Source organism: Neofelis nebulosa, chromosome 7 (genome assembly GCF_028018385.1).
Source record: "Neofelis nebulosa isolate mNeoNeb1 chromosome 7, mNeoNeb1.pri, whole genome shotgun sequence".
Taxonomy (NCBI): domain Eukaryota; kingdom Metazoa; phylum Chordata; class Mammalia; order Carnivora; family Felidae; genus Neofelis; species Neofelis nebulosa.
In genome coordinates, this window is record NC_080788.1 from 21907611 (window position 1) to 21928788 (window position 21178).

Genomic DNA, 21178 nt, shown 5'->3' on the forward strand with positions numbered 1-21178 from the left:
TGCCCAACCGACTGAGCCACCCAGGTGCCCCAGTTTTTTTTTTTTTTTTTAATTTTAGAGAGAGCCTGAGCTGGGGAGGGATAGAGGGTGAGGGAGAGAATCTTAAGCAGGCTCCATTCCCAGAGCAGAACCCAAAGTGAGCCTCCATCCCGACTATGAAATCATGACCTGAGCTGAAATCAGGAGTCAGATGCTTAAGAGACTGAGCCAACAAGGTGCCCCTAGGTTTTTGATACACTTTGAGCTAATTTTTATATATGGTATGAGGTGGGGGTCTAAATACATTCTTTGCATCATGATACGCAGTTGTTTCCACACCATTTGATGAAGAGACTATTCTTTCTCTGTTTTGGTAACCTTGCTGAAACATCAATTGTCTACAAATGTATGGTTATTTCTGGACTCCTGATTCTATTCCATTGGTCTGTATGTCTATCCTTATGCCAGTACCATACTACTTTGATTACTGTAGCTTTGTAGTAAGTTTTGAAATCAAGTAGTGTGTGAGTCTTCCTACTTTGTTCTTTTTTTTTTTTTTAATGATATTGCTTTGGCTATTCTGTATCCCTTGCAATTCCATATCAGTCTGCTTGTCAATTTTTGCAAAGAAGTAAGCTGGGATTCTGATATGGACTGCATTGAATCTGTAGATCAATTTGTGAATATTGTTAACAATGTTAACTCTTCTGATCCATGAACATGGGCTGTTTTTCCAATTATTTGGATCTTTGTTAATTTCTTTCAACAGTGTTTTGCACTTTTCAGAGTATAGGTTTTGCACTTCTTTTCTAAGTTTATTCCAAAGTATCTTTTTCTTTTTGATGATATTGTACATGGAATTGTTTTGTTAGTTTCATTTTATTTCATTGTTCATTGCAAGTAGATAGATATAAACATAATTTTTGTTTACTGATTTTTATTTTATACTTCAACCTTGCTGAACTTGCTTACTAGTTACAAGAGTTTTTTTTTTTTAGTGAATACTTAGGATTTTCTATATACAACATTATGTCATCTGCCAATAAAGATAGCTACTTTTTCTTTTCCACTATGGGTGCCTTTTATTTCTTTATCCTAATTTCCTTGGCTAAGACCTCTAGTACAGTTTTGGATAGAAGTGGTGAGAGTGGACATCCTTATCTCTGATATTAGAGGCAAAGCATCCAATCATTCACCATTAAGTATGATGATAACTGTGGATTTTCATAGATGTCCTTTATTAGATTGAAGAAATTCCTCAATTTTTAATCATAAAAGGTGTTGAATTTTACCAAATGCTTTTTTGTCAGTTGAGATGATTATGTTATTTTTGTTTTTATTCTATTTATGTGATGTATTGCATTAGTTGATTTTCTGATGTGAAACCAACTTTGCATCCCTGGGATAAATCCCAGTTGATTATGTTTTTATATGTTGCTATATTTGGTTTGATAGTATTTGTTCAGGATTTCTGCATCCATACTCACAAAAAATATTGTTATGTAGTTTTCCTTTTTTGTGGTGTCTTTGGTTTTAATATACAGGTAGTACTGGCCTCATGAAACCAGGAACTGAGTTGAGGAATGTTTTCTCATCTTCTATTTTTTTGACATTTTTGTGATTATTTGTGTAATTCTTTGAAAAATATTTAGTACAATTCAGCAGTGAAGTCATCTGGACCTAAGCTTTTCTTTGTGGGTCATTTTTGATACTAATCCTATGTCTTAATTTCATATAGGTCTATTTAGATTGCATATTTCTTCTTGAATTGGTCTAGTAATTTGTGTCTTCCTAGGAATTTGTCCATTTCACCTAAGTTATTTAATTTATTGTAATTAGTGTATAAATTAGTATTCCTTTGTGTTCATTTCTGTTTCTGTAAGATTGGTAGTAATATCTTTTCATTTCTGATTCTAGTAATTTGAATTCTTCATCAGTCTACCTAAAGGTTTGTCAATTTTGTTGATCTTTTCCAAGAAATAGCTTTTGGTTACATTGATTTTTCTCTATTGTTTCAAAATTTTCTATTTTATTCCATTTTATTTAATATTTCCTTCTGCTTCCTTTAGATGTAGTTTGATCTTATTGAGCCAGGAAGGGGAAGGGACAGAGCTCTCATGCTTCAAATACCGCAAACTCTAGCCTTTCTATTGAATTTTTGTAGGTGTTTTTGTATAGATATTTCTCTATTTCCTATTGGCCCTTGGGATCATTTTCAGGGACTTTAAATGGTTATTTTTTCATTCCAGGATTTTTTTTAACCCCATGCTAGAGAATCCATGCAGCTCACAGAAGAGTCTCATGTGTGAGTCCCTGAAGCTTTTTCTGCTCCTTCTGCTGCCCAGCTACTTGGCTATGTGGGGGACTGCAGTACAGCAGATGCTAAGGAGAGCTGGCATAGGTAGTTTCCATCAAGGAGGGTCTGGGTGCCACTGAAATAAGGAGGGACATTTAGGTTCAACAAAAGAACGACTTTCGTGATCTTTGACATTATCCCCTAATGCATATTTCTTGACTTGGGGGATAATCACTGGCATTTAAGCAGGGAGAGGAATCTACAGGGGGGTAGTGGAGGGGGCGAACATGGGGACATGGTGGGGCTGATGTTGCATGTGTCATATCTGACCTAGGTGATGTCTGAGAGTCTGTGTGCTCTGTGTCAGTGATCCTATCTGCATGGATTTCATATTGGGTGAATCCTCTCAGTGGCTCTCCAAACTCAGCCCATAGCTGTTGTCCTCAGAGATGGTAAGGTTTAGCTAAATTCATTTCTGATCACTTTCATGGCTTTAGAAGACCTTCTGTTTAGTTTATAACAGATTCATTTTCTTTAAAATTTTTTTTTATTTTAATTTTTTAAAATAATATTTTTAATGTTTATTTATTTTTGAGAGAGAGAGAAAGACAGAACACAGAGAGAGGGAGACACAGAATCTGAAGCAGGCTTCAGGCTCTGAGCTGTTAGCACAGAGCCCGACACAGGGCTTAAACTCACCAACCGTGAGATCATGACATGAGCGGAAGTCAGACTCTCAACCAACTGAGCCACCCAGGTGCCCCTAATTTTTTTTTTTACTTTAAGAGAGAGAGATACAGAGAGAAATAGAGGGCACAGAATCAGGGGAGGGTCAGAGAGAGAGAGAGAGAGAGAGAGAGAATCTTAAGCAGGCTCCATGCTCAGCTCAGCATTGAGACCATCGTGGGGCCCCATCCCATGACCCAGGGATCATGACCTGAGCTGAAATTAAGAGTCAGACGCTCAACTGACTGAGCCACTCACGTGTCCCAACAGATTCATTTTTATTTAGGTGAATGAAATTGACATTTTGTGTACAAACTACACCTTTTCATAGAGTTACATCTAGTTCACTTAACCATTCAGATCTTAACTGTGTTGGAGGTACCTATTTACCTAAATAGCATTATGAAACTCTAACAGGAAGCCATGAAGCTACCCTGGAAATCTTGATCTCCCTAAGACTAGGAAGAACACTGAGGGCCCATCTAGTTATGAGAGTTCACATTAGATTAGGATGAGTGTCAGACAACAATCTTTCCTGCATCTTGACAGAGAAGCTTCTTAGCTGAAGTATTCCCTGATTAATGCCTCCCATAGGGAATGGATTCTAGCCATTCTTCTTCCCTCCTCTTCCCCCTCCTGAAAGTACAAGAATAGTTGCTGGCAACTGGTGAACAAGTGCTGGTTTGGATAATGTCTTAGGTGTGACTTCCAATTTACCTGTTAGGGTCTTTAGTGCTGGGAATTACAAAGACACATTCTCTCTTGCAGAAGGTTTTTTCTATCCAAGCTTTCTGTCCCTGGAAGAGAAAGAAGTGAAAACTAGACCAATATAGTCCCACACAATCATCAGAGTTCATTCTTTTACTTAAAAAAAAAATCATTAACAGGAAGTCTGACCAAAACATCTGAATAGACACCTTCAATAATGGTGGATGCAACTCTTTAAGAATCTTTTTCAGAGAAATGGCTTGGAAGTAGGTATTCATGGTTTCCATAGGGCTACAAAACCTAGGCTTTTCATGCAAGTCAAAGTCTGCAAAGGGGGCATTATGCTGTCCTGAGCAAACCAGTGCCCAGAGAAGCCCTGGTATAAATGTGAGTTACTGGAAAAGCCAACAAAGTCTGCAAGCATCCGATTAGGACTTTGTCTGCTATCAAGAACCTCATATTCTTTGGACTTCCAGGCACCCATACACCATAGTAATTTTACAAGTGGACTCTCTAACTGGTGCTCAGATTCACTGAATGTTATTTTTATCATTAAAAATATTGAAGGTTGTGAAGAAATGGGTACTTATATAACATGGCTGCTGGAACTAGAAGTTGGTACAACCTCTAACAAGGGCAATTTGGCAATAATATCAAAATTACAAAGCATATACCTTTTGACCATTTAGTATTTTACTCTATCAGTATTCCTGAATACATGCAAAATGACACATATTCATTTATTTATTGCAACCACTGTTCATGATATCAAAAAACTGGACATCACCTACTATCAGTAGGGGATTGTACCTATGTTATGGAACAATCATCAATAGAATTCTCTGTGGCTATTAAAAAAATAAGACTTTCTCTTTGTATCAATAGGAAATGATCACCAAGCTATAGTAAGTAAAAAAGTAAGACATGGAATAATCTCTCGGGTATTGTCATTAAAGTTACAGAGAAGAAATATTAATATGAAAACACACTTGCTTGACAATAGACATAATATACTGGGAAGGGCTCACAAGGAGTAGCTAACATGGTTCCCTCCAAGAGATGGGATCTGGAGGCCTGGGGAACATGGGTGATGGGTGAAGAGGACACACCTTTTAAATTCTTGAGAAAGACTTTATTACTTTTAAAATTTTTTGGTGTTTATCTATTTTTGACAAAGAGCCAGAGCACAAGCAGGGAGGGGCAAACACAGGGGGAGGAAGAGGGAGACACAGAATCTGAAGCAGGCTCCAGGTTCTGAGCTGTCAGCACAGAGCTTGACGTGGGTCTCAAACTCACGAGCTGTGAGATCATGACTTGAGCTGGAGGCAGACATCCAACCGACTGAGCCACGCAGGTACCCCGAAAAAGACTTTATTTTTTAAGAGCAGTTTTAGTTTATAACAAAACTGAAACGGAGGTAGAGAGAGTTCCCATATACACATGCCCAGACTCCATAATTATCAGCATTGTCTACCAAAGTGGTACCTTTGTTACCAAAGTTGAACCTACATTGACTCTTCATAATCACCTAAAGTCCACAGTTTACTTAGGGTTCACTCTTAATGTTGAATATTTTAGGGATTTGACAAATGTATAATGACATGTGTTCACCACTATAGTATCATGCAGAATAGTTTTATTGCCCTAAAAATCCTCAGTGTTCTGCCTATTTATCCCTATCTTACCCCACCTCCTGGCAACCACTCATCTTTTTATTGTCTCCATAGTTTTGCCCTTTCCAGAATGTCCTATAGTTGGAATCATACATATGCAGCCTTTTCAGACTGGCCTCTTTCCCTTACTAATATGCACTTAAGATTGCTCTATGCCTTTCCATGGCCTGACAGCTCATTTCTTTTTAGTGCTGAGTAATATTTCATTGTCTGGATGAGCCACAGTTTATTTATCCACTTACCCACTGAAGTTGGTGGCTTCCAAGTTTTGGCAAACATGAATAAAGATGCAATAAATGCCCACGTGCAGGAACTTATATTTTTCTCTTTAAAATTTTGGGTTTTTTGGAGTGCCTGGGTGGCTCAGTTGGTTAAGCATCTGACTTCAGTTCAGGTCATGATCTCATGGTTCGTGAGTTCAGGACCCATGTCAGATTCTGTGCTGACAGCTCAGAGTCTGGAGCTTACTTTGGATTCTGTGTCTCCCTCTCTCTGCCTGTCCCTGCTCATATGCTCTCTCTCTCTCTCAAAAATAAATAAATATTAAAAAAATTAAAACTTTGGGTTTTTCTTCCTTTAAAATTTTGAATTATATAAAGGTATTACCTATTTAAAAATATAGAAAGTTTGCCTGAAATGAAAATCTAAAATAAAACAAGTTTTTAAAAAGGGAAAAAAACCCTCTGCCACTCTAATAATTAGCTGTTGTCATTTTTCATTTCCTGACCTCTCATTCACCTACATCCATTTGTTGAAGATTTTTTTTGTGCAAGGTGCTGTGCTGAGTGCTTGGGGACTTCAGAGGAGAAGCATTTGGGGTGCTTGGGGACTTCCAGGGCAAGCTGGGTCACCACCCCCTGCAAGTGTCAGAGGATGTGATGCCCGCACATGTGCTGAAGGAGGTTGGCAGTACGGGGTGGCTTTGTAGAGCTGAGCGAGGCAGGAAGGAAACCTGTCCACCTTACCGGGTGCCAACATCCTTCCCTGTGTCTCCTTGAGGCCTGGCTCAATATGTGTTGTGATATTTGTGTACGTGTGATGTGTGTGCTTGTGTGATGTATTTGTGCGTGTGTGCGATGTATGTGTGGTGTGTGGGTGTAGAATGTATGGTGTGTGTGTGTGTGGGGGGGGTCTGATGTGTGCACATGTGTGATGGTGTGCATGTGAGTGGGTATGATTATATGTGTGATGTGTGTAATATGTGTGGTGTGTGCTATGCATGTGGCATGTGTGCTATGTAAAATGTGGTGTGTATATAACGTGTGTGTATCTCTGAGGGGGGTGGGCAGACACAGGGAAATGGAGCGACCTAGTTTGTGAAACCTGGAGAATCCTGAATCAGATCTTGGAGAAACTGCAGAGGACAGAGCCTCATGTTCGTGGCCACTCTCCCACAGTCTCTAGAACGAGCGTCACAGTGTGACCTGTGACCTGTGACCTGAGGGTGTTGTGGCCCTCACCCATCTGGGCAGCAATTCCAATTTAGGGGTTCCCTTGTGTCCATGGATGCTGTCTCCTCAGAGTGTGCCGGCAATGACCACATGTCACACACGCCCTTCTCGATGAGGTCATGTCAAGGCCCCAATGCCACTTTCGTTGCTCCACAGATAGTCCTGGCCCCGGTCTTAGTCATGCTGAGACAGTCTGATCAGGGTTTTCATCCTTCTGGAAGGACCTATGGTTCCCCGAGCCTTTCTGGGAAGGTCTTAAGAGTCAGCTGGTTACTTGGCTTCTTTTTGAATAACAGGAATGATTATAATTCAAAACCTTCCCAAGGGGCCTTCAGAAAGCAACACTACACCTTTGTCTCCAAGTAATTTAATGACTGCTTGAAAACCACATCACTAATGAGAGGAAAGTGGCTGCATCCACTCAGAGGAAAAACCTCAGAGTGGTGAGCCCCTGAAGCCCAGGTCCTAGCCCTTCTCCTGTGGAGTGTTAGAACAATTCAGGGCAAAATGGCCAAGCAGAGCATTTGCTGTCTGGAAAGAAAATATGTTTCCCCTCTTGCACATCACTCCTCACTTCCCAGAGAAGCTGGGAGAGCATACTCGCCCCCCTTTTTAAAATAGAGTTCATATTGTTTGGACTATATGCCTTCAATTAAAGACAATAAGAGCTCTAACAAATACTGAACTCCCATGAGTAGGCTAGATTTTCACAGAGACATAGGATAGCGATTCTGAAATTACTTTCTGTGTATTCTAGGACAGAACAAAGAAATCAATATATTGTGGATAATGGGGGCTGGGTTTCTCATTGTTGGAGAAGGGTTACAAGCATGGAGAGTGGGGAAGATTAGAACGAATCCCTGGAGCAGTGGACTGAAATTGAAATGATCAGTGTGTACCCATGATTTGTAACATGTAGAGAGATAGATATAAGACCAGATAGAGGCAGGTGTGGTCCCTCCTCCTCTCCCTCTCTCTCTACACACACACATACACACATACACACACACACACACAAGTATACATAACATATTGTATTAGTTATCTATTGCTTAATATAACAAATTGTCCCCAAACTCGGTGCTTAAAACAATAAAATTTATTACCTCACAGTTTCTGTGGACCAGGAATTGAATGTGGCATATCTGGGTGCTTCTGACTCTGTCTCTCCCAGGGATTCAGCCAAGCTGTGGGTGGGGCCATGGTCTCATCCAAAGGAATCCAGTGGGGAGCACCCAGTCCTAGCTCCCTTATGTGGCTGTTGCCAAGATCTAGGTCCTCTCAAGGGTTTTGGGCCCAGCACCTCAGTCAGTTCCTTGTCATGTGAGCCTCTCCACAAGGAACCTTACAACATGGTGGGTGACCTCCATCAGAGTGGGGAGTGCAAGAGTCACACAAGAGAAGCCATGGTCTCTTTACAACCATGTATCTGAAGTGATATCTCTTTAGCTGTATTCCATGCATTAGAAGAGTCTCCCATTCTGGCTGCCCACAATCAGGTGGAGAGGACTACTATAGTGTAAGTGAACATTAAGCTTTTTCTCTTGTAATGTGAGTGCCTGACATTCAGCTTTTGACTGTTGAGGCATTCATGTCAAAGACATCCATCTCGAGTAAATATACTGCCGGATATACGACACAGCTACTAACAAAACAGCCAAGTAAAGAACTAGGCTGCCCCCGCTCACCAAGCTCCCTCTTTCAGAAAGTGCTGGTTAACCTAGAGAACTGACCCTTGCCCTTCCTGTGCCCTAATACCTGCTCTCATGCCTGAAATTCACCATAAAGAGTGAACCCTCGAAACCTTAGACACCCCACCCTTGGACACTAATAAAGGCAGAGTTCTGGATCTGCTATCTCTATCTCTACTTGCGTCCTTGCTATGTGGCCCTTGGGTATGCCACTTACACTCAAGGCTTGTGAGTAATAAATCTTGTTCCTCAGAGTTTCCTGCTAGTTTTTGCTGAAGTGCATCTTGCAGTCATAATAAGAATTACAGGGCTGGTCCAGCCACAACATTAGTTCCACAGGGGGAGTCTCTGTGGAGGTTCACTGTGAATAACACAGGTTCTGGTGAATGCCTCGGTCATTCCTAGCCAAGAGCATCACTAGCAGTAGGCTGGGACCAACACAACAACTACAAAGGCGTAAATACTAGGAGGCTAGGGTCTTTGGGGTTGTATGCCTACCACATATGCACACATATGTCTGTACGTGCACACATTCATGTATTTCCTGGCTCTATCCACTGAAAGGGCGTACCACCAACGAGTATATTTAGTGCTCAAATATTGGCTTCTAAATATTGTTCTCCACTGAAGCGAACTGGGGCTTCTTGGAGAAATGACTGTATCCAAGACTGGAGCAGGGAGAGTACAAGAAGGACCTGGAACATCTTGTTTAGCCAGTAAGTGTTTACTTTTGACGTGGGAACTTGCCAAAAGAACACTGAAGCCACTTTGAAGGGACTCTCACTGGCTTTATCTGGGATAATTGAGCATGAAAATAAGTACTAACAATAATGAATTACAACCTTTTGACTGAAATAAGAGCCCATGGACCCACACTGGTATAAATCCATACATAATTCAATACATAGGGGTGACGGGAACGCTCTTTCCTCCAGTAGTCAGTCATTTAATAAATACAGAAGGAATGATGGACGTAGAAAATCTCCATGTGGCAACTATCACGCATGTTTATGAATGCTAAAAGTAGTGGGTAAAAGTTTGAAGAGTAACAGTACGCTTACATAATCTCATATACCTCCCACAGGTATTTACTAATCATAAAGAGGAAATTAGTGGCTTGACAGTGGAGAAATTTGGGGAACACCACCTAAAGCCAAGTGAACATCACCAGTAATGGAACAAAGATTCACCATGAGCCTCCCAATAAAATGCATGAGAGATAAAAATGCCAAAAATGCATAACTTGAATCTAAGCAGGAGCAACCTCAGATAACCCAAACTGAGGGGCATCCTACAAAATAACTGACTCATACTCTGCAAAAATGTCAAGGTGACCAGGAAAGACTGGGGGATGGTTCTAGCTGTTGTGGAAAGACACGACGGTGAAATGCCCTTCCACCTCTGTGCCCTGCCCTCTAGACCTCACTCCCTCTCAGCTCCTCCCCCTGCCCCGTCTTTAGGCTCCACCCCCTGCCCCTGCTAGGCCCTGCCCCCTCTGCCTGTCCCCTAGGCCCTCCCTCTCAGCGCCCCCTAGCACAACAAACCAGTCGGTGGGCACTTCCTAGGAAACCCAGGGGCAATGCAGTGTGGGCAATCAGAAAACCAAGGTCCAGCTCCTGAACAACTAGGCTTAGGTCCCACATCATCAAAAGGGGGAAATACCACCTGCCCTACAGGATTTAATATGCAGAGGTGGATGAAGAACTTGGAAAGCAGCAATGTGCTTCTTGTTTTTATTAATGTCTGTTCTGTCTCAGGCAGCATTTAAATGCCTCCATCAAGGAGTGCCCCCCTCCCCCATCTCCTTTACATGCAGGTGCAGGGCATCTGTTGCCCTGAGGGAGTATTGGCCCACACCTTACCCTCAAACTTGGGAGGAGGCCTTTTCAGAGTGCCAAACCCCAGCCCTTGGAGCCCTGGGCAAGAACAGCAGCTGGCATCCACAAAATGGCCCCATTTCTCTCTGCTTCACCAAAAATCTTTTCTTTTTTTTTTCCTAATGAATATGCTAGCATGTGACTAACATACTTTCCCTTGGGGAAAAAAGTGCTATACTTTAAATATCAACTACTGATTTTTTTAAAAAAAGTTTAGTCCTGAAGAGCATCCTCAGTTCAAAATTCCAAGTTACTGCTGAGTCTCCAGAAATATTCTAGAATCTTCTGAGGATAAACAAAAGACAATAGCCACTCTTTGCCTGCAATCTCTCACAGTGTTTTGGCCTGTATTCAAATGTCCCCTCTTCAGGGAGGCTCTCTGGCTCCCCATCACACCCCCACCCCCTGCTCTCTGTCCTTCATACATTCCATCCCACTAACCTCCTCCCTCTCTTCCCTTCCCTCTCTCCTCCTACAAAAGCCGTGGAAGCCGAAGCCCTGTTCAGTTCTCTGCTTTATCCCCAGTGCCTCCAGGAGTGCCTGGCAAAGAGGAGTTGCTCATTACCCTGTAATGACTAAATAAATCAATAAATCCCTCAGGTGGAGCATTTCCAGGGGGGCCCAGCTCTTATCAACCTGGCCTACCACAGTCTGGCCCCCTGGGCCCACACACCCCAGTGGGGTGCACACAGAGCAGAAGGGAGGTAACCCAGGTCACCTGAGGAGACTCTGCTCATGGTGGGGAGGGGTTCAGCCTCCTGAATGGCTGGGAGTCACTGATGCAGGTGAAAGGCAATAGGTGGAGGACCCCTGCGTCAAACATTCCTCCTTCCCCTCCCGCCTCTGCTACCAGGGCTGAGTACCGCCAAGGTAACAACAAAGAGCCATGGAATCTTACAAAGGGCATCCTTGTGAAATGAAAGAAGAGCAGAGCCTCCTGTGGTTCATTTATAGACCCTTCAGATCCCCCTGTTGGGTCAGAGATGGTGCCCACTCATCCAAAATATTCCTGCCCATCACAGATGGTTATTATTATTATTTTTTTAAGATTTATTTTTGAGAGAAAGAGAGAGAGTGCAAGTGGGGGAGGGGTGTAGAGAGAGGGAGACAGAATCTGAGCAGGCTCCAGGCTCTGAGCTGTCAGCATGGAGCCCAACGTGGGGCTTGAACTCACAAAATCAAGAGATCATGACCTGAGCTGAAGCCAGATGCTTAACCGACTGAGCCACCCAAATGCCCCTCAAATGGTTATTTAAGTGCTTTAGGGCCAGATAAGAGGAACACTAGCACTGAGGATTAAAATCCCACGTGCAGGATGGGGCGCCTGGGTGGCGCAGTCGGTTAAGCGTCCGACTTCAGCCAGGTCACGATCTCGCGGTCCGTGAGTTCGAGCCCCGCGTCAGGCTCTGGGCTGATGGCTCGGAGCCTGGAGCCTGTTTCCGATTCTGTGTCTCCCTCTCTCTCTGCCCCTCCCCCGTTCATGCTCTGTCTCTCTCTGTCCCAAAAATAAATTAAAAAAACGTTGAAAAAAAAAAAATTAAAAAAAAAATAAATAAAATCCCACGTGCAGGAGTGCTCACTTACTGGAAAGTCTGTCTGTGAGGCCCAGTGAGGAGACACAGAGGTGGTGCCACCATCATGCTCCCCAAGCCCCTTGAGCTGCCCAAGTCCATGTGTGGGTCACATGCAGCCCCTCCCCGCCCCCATTTCATCTCTGAAATGGGAACTGCTTTGCATACTTTCAGCCTCAGCTGGGATAACACCTGTACAGTATCTGGGAGGTACTAGATATAAATGGAAATCCTGGTCATTAGTTTTATCACAGGATAGAAAGTTGCATGATGGAAATAGAGGCGGTATGCAGTCAAGCCTTCACCTGGTGGTTCAAAAACCACCAGGTGCCAGGAGTTCAGAGTGGGTAAGTACGGGGAGGAAACTTCATAGTATGGGCAAGATTTGGACAGGTGGGCTGAAGACATTTGGGGACAGGGAATGGTGGGGTGGGTGGAAGAGCATGTGTACAGCAGAGGGAGTGAGGATGCATGTGGAGAATAGGAGGGAGGGACGGGAACAGGGTGACTGAGGGCAAGAGGTGGTGCTGAGCAGTAGGTGGGTGAGGAAATGGAGGGAAGGGGGTGGGTTTCCCACCTCAGTGAGATGGGGATGGGCCATGGAGGGGCAGGAGGAGGCGCCCCCAGGAGATGAGTGTTTAGTGGGCGTTTCTCGTAGTAGTGAAGTAAAGGCAGAAACTAGGCTGCCACGTCTTCATGTTCCAGGTGTTTTGTGAGTGCCGTCATGTGGCCAGTGTGGGGCTGGCTGGGTTCAGGGCTCTGAGCTGGGGGTGGAGGTGAGCCAGGTAGTCATGGCCCTACCCCCAGGGGGCTTCCATTGTGGCCAAGTAGCAAAGAATAGCAAACAAGGCAGCAGATAAACCAGAGCATTGCTGATTGTGGTAAGAACATGAAGGGAATAAAGAAGAGGGTGTGGTAGAGTATGGTGGTGTGCACGTGGGGTGGGGTAGGAGGCCTGTTAGATTGGGAAGTCTTGGCTGAACAGGCTATACATTTAAACTGTGAAGTGAAAGACCAGAAGGGAATTCAAGGGTGCTGGAACAGCATGTGCAAAGGCCCTGTGGCAGACAGAGCTGCAGGTGCTTGCTGCGGAGCATGGATTGGGTATGTGGCAGACTTTGGAACTGAAGATACAGGTGGGACGTGTTCTGCACAGACTTTAGGTCACAGTAAGTGATGGGCAGAGGGGCAGCATGAACTTATGGGGCTGGGTTATAGGGGAGCAAACGGGAGCCAGGATACCAGTAGGAAGACTGGAGTGTGGCCCACACCATGGGGATGACCCTCTAGGAGATGTGCAAGAGGAAGGAGGAGTCTGCAGGCGGACACCTTTGAGAAGACTGAGGCTGGGGTGGGGTGATGGGGTGGGGGCTGGCAAGGGTGAGAGGGCTGAGGGGTGGGGGAGTGGGGCCTGTGGGAGGAGAGGGAGGCAGGAGACAGGGCCAGGACCGCAGGGAGTGGCGTTTGGCCTGGGCCAGCTGTGACTGATCCTGGGAAGTGGCTTCCAAACATAAGAGCTGGTTTACTGTTAGGCGAGTCTCTGTTTACTCAATGGCCCTGTTTCTTGGGCCAAAATTAACAGCAAACCCTACAGTGAAATGACTGATTTGTGGACCCATTTAGCCAAAGGAAACTGCCTATCTCCTGTATGTATTTAGAGCCAACGCCTCAAAACGCTCATCCCAGGGCTGCATGTGACCCACACGTGGACTTGATTTGACCCTTGTATAAAGAGAAGAATTCTCTGCTATTATTAACCCAGAGGGGGATTACATGTGAAAATCTGGATTTCTGGCTTCTCTGGAATGCCGTTGTGTGTGGGAACGCTGGTGGACGTTCCCGCACAGTGGTAGGTGGCTGTGGGTCCCCACACAGGACCCCGACCTGCCCTTGCCTGGCTGCCAGGAGCACCTGTGGGCCTCACCTGGGGCAACACCTGCATGCCTGGAAACTCTCCATCCCAGAGAACCAGACAACTTCCCCGCCAAAGCACTGGCACAGGATACCCATCTTCAGGCGCACAAAGATTAAAACTCCACAATTGTTCCTACTCCACCTGCCACCCACTCACCCCAGCAAGAAGGAGGCCTTGGGCCCCAACCCACAGGCCATTTCTGTGTGGTTTAGCTGATGCTCCTGCTTTGGCCAGACAAGGAGAGACTCTTGAGCCGGACAGACCTCGCCTCATGGCCCCTTACAACAAAGAGAACCAGTAGGAGCCCCAGATAAGGGCCCATGCTGAGGCTGCCCCTCAGGTGCTGGGCCTCAGTTTTCACATCTGTAGAGTAGGGATGATAACATGAGACTCGAGTGATAGTGCTTGGGAGAACCTCAAGATCTGATTTCCTGTGCTTTATCATCACCATCCCCTGGAGGTGACAGGGCTGGCCTGGAGGAAACGCTGGGGGGGTCATCAGAGCCCCCGCCTCTCCTTGGCCAGTGTTCCCTCTTCCCCAGACCTCCAACCCTCTTCTATCCAGGGGCCCTTCCTGGGACAATGTAACGTGATCCTCCAGACTGGAGCCCAGGAGCAGAGCTGGGTCTTTAGGCCACCTTTTCCTTTTTCCTTTCCTTTCTTTCTTTTTTTTTTTTTTTTTTAAGTTTTTTTAAAATTATTTTTGAGAGAGAGAGAGAGAGAGAGAAAGCACAAGCAGGGGTGGCACAGAGAGAGAGAGAGAGAGGGAGAGAGAGAGGGAGGGAGACACAGAATCTGAGGCAGGCTCCAGGGTCTGAGCTGTCAGCACAGAGCCTGATGTTGGGCTTGAACTCATGAACCTCAAGATCATGACCTGAGCCGAAGTCGGATGTTCAACCGACTGTGCCACCCAGGCACCCCCCCCTTTTTACTTTCTTTTTACTATAATTCACATCCCCTAAAATTCATCTTTTAAAATGTGCAGTGCGTGGCTCAGTCGGTTAAGCATCTGACTTCGGCTTAGGTCATGATCTCACGGTTCATGAGTTTGAGCCCCACATCAGGCTTTCTGCTGTCAGCACAGAGCCTGCTTCAGACCCCCCTCTCTCTCTGCCCCTTCCCCACTTGTGCACTCTCTCCATCTCTCTCTCAAGATGAATAAATAAACTTCAATAAACAAATAAATTTTAAAAATGTGCAGGGTTTTTTTGTTTTGTTTTTGTTTTTGTTTTTGTTTTATATCCCCAAGATTGTGAAACTGCACTAACACCAGAGCATCTGCCATCCCTAAAGGAAAGTCCTTTACTTATTAGCAGTCATTCCCCAGCCCCCACAGACCCTCAGTTCTGACAACCACGAATCTGCTTTTTGTCTCTATGGATTTGCCTCTTCTGGGCATTTTATATAAATGGAATCATACAATACGGAGCCTTTTACGGCTGGTTTCTTTCATTTAGCAGAATGTTTGCAAGGCTCATCATGTTGTAGCAGGTGTCTGGGCTTCATTCCTTTTTATGCCTCAGTAATATTCCATTGCAGGAATTCATCAATTTATGGACATCTGGGTTGTTGTCACTCCCTGGTTATCGGAAAGAGCACTGCTCTAAAGACATTTCTCTTTTTAGAGGGAATACTAAATAAAGCCAGGAAAAAAAGAAGCAAATGTATTAACTTGTCAGCTTGTGTTTGTGGTAGGGGAATCAGAATTTTTTCCTCTAATTGCTTCATCATTTATATCATGTTTTTAATTTTTTAAGGAAAAATATAACTGATTTTAAAAAGAAAATAAGAAAAGTGGCACCTGGGTGGCAAGGTTGGTTCAGTGTCTGACCTTGGCTCAAGTCATGATCTCATGATTCGTGGGTTCAAGCCCCACATGAAGGCTCTGTGCTCACAGCTCACAGCTGAGACCCTGCTTCAGATTCTGTGTCTCCCTCTCTCTCTGCCCCTTCCCTGCTCTGTCTCTCTCTCTCTCTCTCTCTCTCTCTCTCAAAAATGAGTAAACATTAAAAAAATTAAAAACAAAAAGAAAAAAAGAAAATGAGACTGTGCCCATGGTACCTGGCCGGCGTTCAGATTCTCTGAGCCCAGGGTCTCCCAACTGTAGCGGGCTCCAAGGGGCCAGCCTCATGGTAACACCTTTGATGTTTCAGCTGCATCACTAACTTTTTAATCTTCCAATAACGCAGCAGATTCCCATTCCATCATCTTGGATTTATGCATATTTTAAGCTGTGATTGCAAATAATGGAGCCCTAGGACACATCTTGAATGGTAACTAGTAGTTTAATTCAGAATTTAAAAAGGTTATCTGTTTTTCTACACTTGTAGAAAAAGTTGCAATGGACTGAATGTTGGTGTTCCCCCAAAATTCACATGCTGAAATACTAACCCCAGTGTGAGGGTATTAGGAGGTGAGGCCTCTGGGAGGTGATTAGGTCAGGAGGTTGGAGCCCTAATGACTTGGATTAGTGCTCTTACAGAATAGACCCCAGAGTGTTCCCTTGCTCCTTCCACCATGTGAGACAGCTATCTGTGAACCAGGAAGGGGTCGCCTGACATCAAATCTGCAGGTGCCTTGATCTTGGACTTGCCAGCGTTCCGGTGAGAAATTAAGTTTATGAGCCTCCCAGTCTATGACATTCTATTATAGTAACCTGAATGGACAAAGACAAAAGCCTTGCCAGAATTTGGTGTATGGATTTCATCAAAATTGGGTTTTCCTGTTAAAATGTGAGCAGACACCCATTTGCTTTTGGAATGATCATTTTTGATGCAGTCAAACCACGTAAGACAAGGCCTTAATTCAAAGTGGTGCTGTCCAGATGCTGGATACAATTCTTATAGGTGCTACCTGCCAGGCTGACCTCACCTTACGTGAGCGGGTTGTTGACCTTGGATGGAATGCAGGGTGGTTATTAGCCCTGAGCAAGTGCAAATAGTCAATTAGGAGGAAAAACCAAAGCAAAACAGAAGAAAAGAGGAGCACATCAGAGCAATCCAGATACTTAATTATGCAGCTAGGCCAGCCACACAGGCAGCAGCTGGGCTTAGGGTACTGAGACTGATATGGGCTCCTCATTTTTACCATTGACAGGAAAGACCTTCAGGTCATACAGATGCAGCAAAAGACTCCAGGCGCAGAAGGATATTTCAATATCCTGGAATGAAGGCCTGTGGGACCCACTCCCACATCCACTTATCTTGGACCATTTGAAGGAGGAGAGGAAATAAAAATGGGCCCTTTGTTGGGATATCGAATTCTCCCGCCCTCCAGACAGCTGTGCTGGTCACCAATGAGGACAAATGCACAAGGTACATGGGCAGTTTGTATTCCAGCTGAGGGCTCTCCACTGAGCCTAGAAAAAAAGGGGTGATCAGGACCTCAGGTAAGATGATGGGTTGGCAGGGGGAAATGAAGGGAGAGAAGGAAAAGTGGCCAAGGTCAGCTTCTAGCCCCAGCCCCAGGCAGAACCATTTGAGGGGAGAGCTCCTGAAAGTCACATGTCCATATGGATGTCAGCTCTCTCTGCTCCCCATTTTCAGGATCACATACAGGTAAGCCAGATGGGCACTTCTAAACACAAGCTGTGCTTCACAGATGTGAGTGGCCTCACAGATGTGAGAGGATGGGACTCAGCGGTGGGCCGTGCTTTTTTTTGGATCATACTTTTGAAGGAGGTTGCCTTACTCTGTGGATGGGGGAAGCCACAGTTTCTGGGTGCCAGGGCCTGCACCACTCTCCTTGCCTCTTTTCTTTCAGGTGCCAGAGACCTATGCCTGGTAGGTGTTCAGGTGAAGGTTGCTACCTGTCCTAGAATGGGCCACTGGGTCCTGAGTGGAGCCAGGTCTCCTCCCTATCTTTTCCCCTCTATCCCTGCTCCTTGATAGAACCTGGCCCAGAAACTTGCTTCTAGAAAGGGGTCCACAGGGTCTGTGGCTGTGTTCTTCAAAGATAGTGCAGGGGAAGTGGTTAAAAATGTAAGTATCTGGCAATTCTGGAACAGGAGGAAATATTTGCAAATCATATATCTGATAGAGAATCAACATCCAGAATATGTAAAAAAAAAACAAACACAAAAACCTACAACTTAACAATAACAACAACAGTAAATATCCCGATTAAAGATGGGCAGAGGACTGGACTAGCCATTTTCCAAAAACGACATACAGATGGCCAACAAACACATGAAAAGATGCTCGGTGTCTCTAATCATTAGGGAAGGTAAGTCAAAACCAGAGAGATATCACCTCACACCATTAGGATGGCCATGATTGAAAACACACACACGTAACAGAAAATAACAAGTGTTGGTGAGGACGCGGAGATATTGGAACAGTTGTGCACTATGGGTGGAATTTTAAAATGGAGCAGGGGCACCTGGGTGGCCCAGTCAGTTAAGCGTCTGATTCTTAATTTCAGCTCAGGTCATGATCTCATGGTTCATGAGTTCAAGCCCCACATCGGGCTCTGCACTGACAACATGGAGCCTGCTTGGAATTCTCGCTCTCCTCCTCTCTCTCTGCCCTTCCCCCACTCTCTCTCTCTCTCAAAATAAATTAATAACCCTTTTAATTAAAAAAAAATTTTTTTCAACTTTTATTTATTTTTGGGACAGAGAGAGACAGAGCATGAACGGGGGAGGGACAGAGAGAGAGGGAGACACAGAACGGAAACAGGCTCCAGGCTCTGAGCCATCAGCCCAGAGCCTGACGCGGGGCTCGAACTCACGGACCGTGAGATCGTGACCTGGCTGAAGTCGGACGCTTAACCGACTGCGCCACCCAGGCGCCCCAATAACCCTTTTAAAATGAAGCAGATGTTGGAGCGCCTGTGTGGCTCAGTTGGTTAAGCATCCGACTTCGGCTCAGGTCATGATCTCACAGTTGGTGGTTCGAGCACAGTTGGTGTCACAGCGCTGACAGCTCAGAGCCTGGACCCTGTTACAGGCTCTGTGTCTCCTTCTCTCTCTGCACCTCCCTCAGTCTCTCTCTCTCTCTCAAAAATAAACATTAAAAAGATTTTTTAAATTAAGAATAAAAAAATAAAATGAAGCAGATGCTATGGAAAACAGTTATGGTACCTCCTCAAAAATGAAACTTAGAATTACCATATGATCCAGTAATTCCACTGTGGAGCATATGCCCCAAAGAATTGAAAACAGAGTCTCAGGGAGATATTTATACACCTGTGTTCATAGCAGCATTATTCAAAATAAAATGTGGTTTACCTATATGAAGGAATATTATCAGTATTCAAAAGGAAGGAAATCCTGACACCTGCTACGATGTGGATGAACCTTGAGGACAGTACATGAAGTGAAATATGCCAGTCACAAAGGACAAATACTTATATGAGGTGCCTAAAATAAATTTGTAGAGACAGGCACTAAGAGTGGTGGGTGCCGAGGGCTGAGGAGGGGAAATGAGGACTTAGTGTTCAATGGGTAGCGTTTCAGTTTGGGAGGATGAAAACGTTCTGGAGTAGATGGTGATGATGGTTGGACAGCAGTGTCAATGGACTCAATGCCAGTGAACCATACTCTTAAAAATGATTCAGATGACAAATTTTACATCGTGTGTATCTTACCACAACTAAATATAAATTAAAAGAAAAAAAGATATCTAGGTTTCACTCCAGGCCCTGGAATCAGAATCAGGGTGTGAGAACCTGTATTTTAACAAGCTTTTGAGATCCATTGCCCATGCGGCCCTCAGCTTCCCACTGCTCTATTTGGGTCCTCCCAAGCCAGTCCTCTCAAGGAACTGCAAGTTCATGCTGTAAGGGAGATAAGTCACAGGAGATGTCTCTGATGTCAGTACTGGCACCTGGACATCCAGGGAAAGAATCAGTGCTCAGAAGGCATAGCACTATTTGGCCTGCTGTGCCTTTCTTGGGTGATGGGCAGGGTGTCAAAAATTCAGTACCTAAGATAAATAGCATCTCATACAAAATTTTATTTTTTGATTAGTTTTTTTTAAAGTTTATTTGTTTTGAGAGAGAGAGAGAGAGAAAGAAAAAAAGAAAGAAAGAGAGGGAGAATCCCAAGCAGGCTCCACACTATCAGTGCAGAGCCTGATGCAGGGCTCAAACCCTTGAACCATGAGATCATGACCTGAGCCGAAGTCAAGAGCCGGACGCTCAACCGCCTGAGCCACCTAGGTGCCCCATTTTATACAAAACTTAAAAAAGATAAAATCAATGCCAAGAATCCCTTGTGATCATGATATCAACATTTTAAAGACAGGTTGTTGCTCGTTTTATGATCTTGCCTCGTTGTGTGAGGGTTGTTTCCAATCAGCTCACAGCTCTTGAGTTATGCAGCCAGCATGTCCCCAGTGGGCAGTGTACGAGGGTTTACTGTGTGACAGGCCAGCACATTGGGCAGCGTGAGGCTTTTTATACAGTCATGTTTTTTGACTGTAGAGTTCTTACTTTTCCCACACAGTTTAAACATGAGGGGATATTTTGGTAAGTGTATATAGGACACTCATTGTTCTTTCTCCCACAGACTCCAATATGGCTCAGCATGGTGCCCACAACAGGTCACTGGTAACCATGGCAGGTTGGCCCTCACTGGCCCACACAGCGGCTGGAGGACGGTGGGGAGGCCCGTGAGGAGTGTGACAGAGGACTTCAACTACCTCCATTTTGACCTTAGTTGGTACTTTCTAACTGATTAAGTTCTTCTTTCCAGCTTGTGTCTTAACTCAGGCAAAAGACATGCTGGGCAAATCATCCCGTGATGGGAAGAGCAGTAAGTTCTGTCCTGATACCAGCAAGCCCCCGTGTATTTGACCCCAAGACAATGATGAATTGACCTTCACTGCCCACTTACACATTCCCACTGGCTTTTGTCCCACATTCTCCCTATTCTCCTTATATGTCCACGTTCTCTAATACCTGGAAGTATTTTCCGCACTTAGGAGACAGTCTTGGAGACTCTAGTCTGCTGTCTTCCTGGGGTTGGCCTCGCTGAAATAAATTCCTTTCTTGTTTCACCCACCACCTGCCTCTCTGCCTTTGGATTTTGCCAACAGGAAATGGCCAAAACTGGTCTATTTGGACCAGGTGCTCTTGCGCCCTAGTGCCCTGGTTACAAGTGGACCTGGCATCAAAATGAGAAAACACATTCTAGGGGGCCCGGTGGATATGGGTGGGAGCAGGCCTGGGAGTCACCCTGTAACATGGTCACCCTGTAACATGAAGAGGTGCAGAGGCCACTAGCCTGGGCGATGATCCACCACAAGGAGAGAGGAGCTTCAGCTATAGGGCCCCACACCCACCTCTC

The 21178-nt window shown here is 44.8% G+C and overlaps 1 protein-coding gene across 15 annotated transcripts in view; it reads right to left on the reverse strand.

Moving 5' to 3' along the window:
- TRPM1 (transient receptor potential cation channel subfamily M member 1) overlaps positions 1 to 21178 on the reverse strand; it is a 143694-nt gene that overhangs the window by 66274 nt on the left and 56242 nt on the right. For 14 of the 15 annotated variants that reach the window (XM_058736836.1, XM_058736835.1, XM_058736832.1 and 11 more), the window contains one exon: positions 3719 to 3798. In XM_058736836.1, the coding sequence (XP_058592819.1) occupies positions 3719 to 3798 (80 nt within the window). Of the gene's footprint in view, positions 1 to 2269; positions 2412 to 3718; positions 3799 to 21178 lie in introns of all 15 variants that reach the window. The other variant, XM_058736839.1, reaches the window with a different exon arrangement.